Source organism: Argentina silus (genome assembly GCF_951799395.1).
Source record: "Argentina silus genome assembly, chromosome: 14".
NCBI lineage: Eukaryota > Metazoa > Chordata > Actinopteri > Argentiniformes > Argentinidae > Argentina > Argentina silus.
In genome coordinates, this window is record NC_139668.1 from 3,891,103 (window position 1) to 3,897,102 (window position 6,000).

General features: G+C 39.9%; 1 protein-coding gene across 1 annotated transcript; it reads right to left on the minus strand.

Moving 5' to 3' along the window:
- Window positions 1-1,834: 1,834 nt before the first annotated feature.
- nrm (nurim) lies at window positions 1,835-5,385 on the minus strand (the record flags this gene model as incomplete). The annotated part of the gene is made up of 4 exons (XM_083685451.1): window positions 1,835-3,340; window positions 3,595-3,771; window positions 4,397-4,590; window positions 5,235-5,385. The coding sequence occupies 4 exons, from the start codon at window positions 5,383-5,385 to the stop codon at window positions 3,035-3,037; spliced, it is 828 nt and encodes a 275-aa protein (XP_083541577.1). The 3' UTR covers window positions 1,835-3,034.
- Between the last annotated feature and the right edge of the window lie 615 nt (window positions 5,386-6,000).

The window sequence follows — 6,000 nt, forward strand, 5'->3', positions numbered from 1 at the left end:
ACTGTCTGCCATTCTGTATTTTACACGTAGGCTGATTACATTGGCATATAGTCTACAGTAGAGAATATGCAGTTCAAACGTATACGGTATTTTTCTTCAAATTGTTTATTTTCCCTGCAAAGTTCAATGTGTTTTAAAGGAAATGTCCTACATCTCGATATAGCTTATGTTTGTAAATCGTTAACCACAATCGTTGAGCCGTAATCTATTTTGTAATCTATCTGTCAGTAGAATGTTTTATTAAATCGTTTCCAAAAACTTACCGAAATCCTAGGTACTCCGAAGTAATTGTCTATAGTCTCCCCTGTGTCGGTTTAAGACCTGCAATCTTCTCCTGATCCTGAGTGCAGAGCGACTGTGCGCCTTTGGATCTTGGACGTGTGCGTAATGTGCTAGCAAATCGAATTCGTCTAACTTCGCTTTTTTCCAATAGCCCATCTAATTAATCAAAGTTTATAGGCCGGTAACTCCTTTAGATAACGACGACCTTGCTAACAATCAGAGCATGTAGGCCTACATCTGATACACCTCCATGGGTAGTAAATATTCTCAGCTTCAGCGCAGTCCGACTGTAATCCGATAATTACATTAAATTCCGTCAGGGGAGTTAGTGGCACACACCATATTGTCCGACCTAAGAAAAGACACCCGTCTGCAGCCACCCACCCCCTCAATCCTCCGTCTAAAGAAGACACCCGTCTGCAATCACCCACCCCCTGACTCCGCACCGCTAATTGGAAGTCACCACAGACTGTGCTGCTGTCAGGGTACGAGTTAACCCCGCAGGAATTAAACGTCAACTGTCGATACAATCCAAGTAGTCTACACGAGAAGGCATGCAGGACTAGGCCTATAACTGTCGGTGGCCTAGACAAGACCGTTGAGGAACGAGTGTATCAGACAGTAGCCTACATCAAATATTTGCAATCAATGAAATAAAGTAGCCTAATCAAAGTAAATTAACTTCATATCGAATTTGAATCTAGCAAAACTCAGCAAGATGGCAAGATGACAACTGAGCATCAGTATGCCTGACAACTCTTCTTTTTTTTTGAAGTATTGTACTTCATCGGCAAAACACTTCAAAAATGGTACTCTGTGGCTCAGTTGGTAGAGCATGGCGCTAACAACGCCTAGGTTGTGGGTTTGATTCCCGCTGGGATCATATATACTGAAAAATGTATGCACTCACTGCAGTGTAAGTTGCTTTGGATGAAAGTGTCAGCTAAATGGCATTTATTATTATATAGAAATACTGTGCATTAGGCTTTATCAAAAAGCTAAGCAATGAAAGGTTGTTATTTATGATGGAGGGATAGGCCTACATGGAGGAATCTGATGGTTATTTATGATGAGGGGGGTAGGCCTACATGGAGGAATCTGATGGTTATTTATGACGAGGGGGGTAGGCCTACATGGAGGAATTCAGACCTATAAAATATAAACATTGATAGCCCTCCACCAAGCAAAATAATGTTTCGCCTAACCCTCCCCGATCTCATCGACCCAAGCCCTATAAAAATACTGATTAAAACATTAAGTACATAGCAGAGCACCTACGGTCTCACTCATAGGTGAAACAACCTGAAGCCCCCAGGCATTGCTAATACAGATATATTAAGTTAGGTGAACTTGAACATTTCCAAAAGTGTAGCCTACTCAAAATCTTTATGTGGTACTGACACAAACCTTGATGGGTAGTGAGGTGTACTTAAGTTAAGTATGACCAACTTTTAAGTAAATGTAACGTATTGCTTTTAAGTGACAATAGCTATGTTGTATTTAAATTGAGCATTACTTTGCTAGTAATTCCAACTTAAAATCAATCACAGCATAACAGAACATATAGAACATTTAATAGAAGCAAATTCAACTTTCTTATTTTTTTTTAAGTAGTATCAACTCAAATCATTCAGCATAATTGTAATTTAAAAATGTATTTGTCAAATACAGAGAGGAGAGCTAAAGGAGCATCACGGGAGAATACACAGCATTGAATTCAGAAGCATTGAAAGATATCAAAATATTAAAAATTGCTAATCGCATGACCCTCCCCCAAAACCACTTAGCCCTCCTTCCGACTGAAATTGGAAAAGCATGACCCACTCCCAAATCCCTCCCTGTAGGGTTGATTAGCAAAAGGTTTTTGGTAGATTCACAAGGAGACTATAAAAAAAAATGTATTTGTGGAAACATATATGTGTGGAAATTTCATTGAAATAGATTATTGTTTAGAAGCTTACAAACCCTAAAATTACAACAATTACAATAAAATGTAAAAGGCAAGACATAATATTTCCACATCTCAAATGACCAAACTAATCCATTCAGCTCATCAAGTGGTATGGAATTGACTTTCTGAATGTAATACTTATGTAAATGCATATTTAACTGCAAAATATTTGACACATGGAAAAACAACAAACAAAAAAAGATAGAAAAGAGAGAGAAAATATTAAGAATGGGAAGAGGCAATCAGTATGGGTGTGTGTAGAACATATATAGACCAGAATATTACATATAAAACATAGTTAAAAAGAGAGAGAACACAACAAGACACCTAAAACAATATGTATCCAACATGTTTCCAAGGATACGCCTACTTAATTCTATTAAATAAGGTTACATACATAGTCTTCCTTTACTAGTCGCATTCTAATGTCAGTACAAGGCAATATAAAATTTGTATAGGATATTATTATATTCTACAGTATAAAAACAAAAATATAGTATTACAGTAATTGGTGTCACATGTTGGTGGAATGTAGAATTGACTAATGTCATGCTAATCATAGAATTATTAGAGCAGGATTTTCTAGTAGTTAGAAAGAAGTAGTTAAACACAACAGTTATAACGCTATAACTGCCTAAATTCTTTGTGACAAATTCACAGGCGCTCTGATTATTTTTGTAAAACATACCAAGATAAAAAAGGTCATTGCATTTCAGTGTGGTCATTTGCTGCATACAGCCAGCCACATAGTTCTCATTCAATCCCATTAATTGTATGTGCAATAACATGCATGACTTCAATTTACTCTTGTTTCTGGTTACTATCGCCCGGAGCACTGCCCCCTTGTGGCATGCAGAAGAGTTGTAGTTTGCTGTTTAGCTGGACGCTGAGGTAGGCAAAATCCTGTTTGTCCAGGGAGTGAGCCAAAAGCAGGTAGGCAGACAGACTGCCTGCCAGCAGGAGCCTGTCCAGGGACAGGGCAGGGAGGAGCCACAGCACCACGCCCAGCTCCAGACACACTGGATGACGCAGGTGAGCGAACAGGCGCTGAGCTCGGGGAGACTTGAGAGACAGTGGATCTCCTAAACCAAGGCATTCATAATACACCTGATAGGGATGGAGTGAGAGGATGAAGGGAAACCAAGGAAAGGAATTATAATCCTTCTGAAATGTCAAATTATTTATATTTTTCAAATGATAGTCATTATCTGTGATTAACAATTTCAGCAGAATAATTGGCACCAATATCAGGCAGCCATTACATCGAAGAGGAAATATAATGTATGCAGGATCTTCTACAGTGTAGAATGTGAAAGGTATAATGATGAATACATGACAAACATATGTTTGCATAGATGTACCTGCTTGATGCCCAGTAGTTCAGGATAGTCAAATATCATCAGGATGCTGCAGATGATGGCCCAGCACAGGAAGTGCAGGGTGAAACAGAGCAAGGGGAACCAGACATCCCATGGTGTGTTACGCACTGACCACAAACAAGGGGCACCAGTCACAGGCTGCCAGAAACGCATCAATATCTGGTACAGGGACAAGACAGAGAACGTAGAATTAAGGCATTACTTCAAGTTCAAGTTCAGTTTATTTGTCATTACATTGACTACAAGTACACAATGTAACTAAATGCCTTGAGCAGAGCAGCTCTCAACATCCACAACAACAACAACATCCACAATAACAACAATAGAATGTAATAAAGATAATAAGCTAATTTACATTTATGGCATTTAGCAGGCATTTATCCAAAGCGACTTACAACAAATACATTTGTTCAAGTAAGTGAATCATCTATCCAACAGTCATCATAAGACAAAGTAATCAATGCTCACACCAGGGGCCATTGGCAGTCGTAATTCGTCGTAATTATTTATTAACAGGAGAGAACTTGTACAGGGGGGAAGTAGGGGTGAAGAGGTGTCAAGGGTTGGGGTTGGGTTAGTACAGGGAGGGTAGTGGGGGTGAAGAGGTCTTAAGAAGGACTGTTAAGATGTAGCCTGAAGAGATGGGTTTTCAATCTACGGCGGAAGATCTCTAATAACAAGAAATAAAAACAATAATAATAATGAATAAATGAATGTAGCAGCAGGAATTATCATTATTGGCCATTAAGGCTTTACGATATTGAGACACTAACATGTGCATTACCTGCAGTGCCAGGGCAGTAGTGCAGCAGTACATGGCCCGGTTCAGCACCCCCAGGACAGACTGGCAAGCATGCTTGACTGGAGGCCAGGCCAATAGGCTGTGCTGAGCTGTGAAAAGAGCCAACAGTCCTAGGTCCACACCCATAGCCTTGAGCACCGATCTCTCCTGCAAGGCTACCGACCATGGTATGGAGTCTTTGATAAAGGCACAGTTGGAGAGGGAAACAAAAGAGTTCAAAGTTCAATCTTCTTATAAAAGGTCATAGCATCTACAGGATCCAATTTGAACACCTACCGCAAATCCCATGTACTATTAGAATGTTTTCAACAGTGAAAAACTGAATCGCCCAAAGTGGGTCTCGAACCCACGACCGTGAGATTAAGAGTATATTGCTCTACGGACTGAGCTAGCCAGGTAGTAAGTCACACACATTGCACATGCGCACCTGTTGTAGCGCGGAGAGTTTGAATAAATTAGAGAAGATTAGTCCTGTGTAATTGTACAAAAGACTCGGCAAAGAACATTGCGAGCCCATCACCAATACAGAATGTTACGCAGAAATGCCGTGAATGAATTACAGTAATGAACAGGATGAGCACAAACCCATGACAACTGGTTATCACAATATTGGCAAAGCCACATGAACTTCTGTTCATCTTTCAATCTGACACATTTGAAACATATTGTCTACATTACAGTTCACTCGCTGTTGTAACACTGCTCATACACACCATCTACTTAGTCACTTGTAACTTGTATTAACTTATTTCGGTAGAATCAACTCACTGTGTGATGAGCAACATGTTCTAACATTCTACCGACACGTAAGAAAACATACCTTGACAGAGTGTCGACTCTCCAGTAATGTTATGATATATGGCTCGAAAAGAGATGAAGCGAACAAAGTCAGCACCGCTTATGAAAACAAAGACAAAGTTGATCAGAGCCAATATGCAGAAGGTTATACCCCGAACCGTGACTGACGCCATTTTTACATAATTTGTGTCTTGATTAGAGACAGCTTCGTTTCTTCCGGGGCTGAAAATGGGTGGGGACGAATATTAACACGAGGTGTCGCTGTTTTCAGCCTTTTAAAATATGAACATTGATAGCCCTCCACCAAGCAAAATAACCCTAACCTTAACCCTAACCCTTTTTGCAATAATGTAGGGTATACTTAAAGCAACCAAAAGAGGCCCTGTAGCACTTGTCTGGAGCAAATCGTTGTATTTCCCTCACGATGGTTCATCAAAGTAAGCTTACAGTTATGAAAGGCTTATAGAAATTTCAAATATCAACATTACCATCAACATAGACAGAAAGATTAATTGCATTCGCATTTGCAATGAATACTCTTTTGATAGTGTACTTCTATAGAAGCAAAGCAGTCTGTGGACTTGTGGCGATGAGTGTCTGGATGAACATGGTGTCTCTCTTCATTCACTTTTATACAGTAGAAAAAAAAGCCTGAGTTTTAAGCACCGAATAGGTCCACAGTAAGCAATGTTGAAACCCAGGAGTGACTGTGGAAAAGCAACCGGCCTTGGTAAGCTGTGGAAAGCCGGCTAATGAGGTCCCAAGCAAACATTCACCACACAGACCAA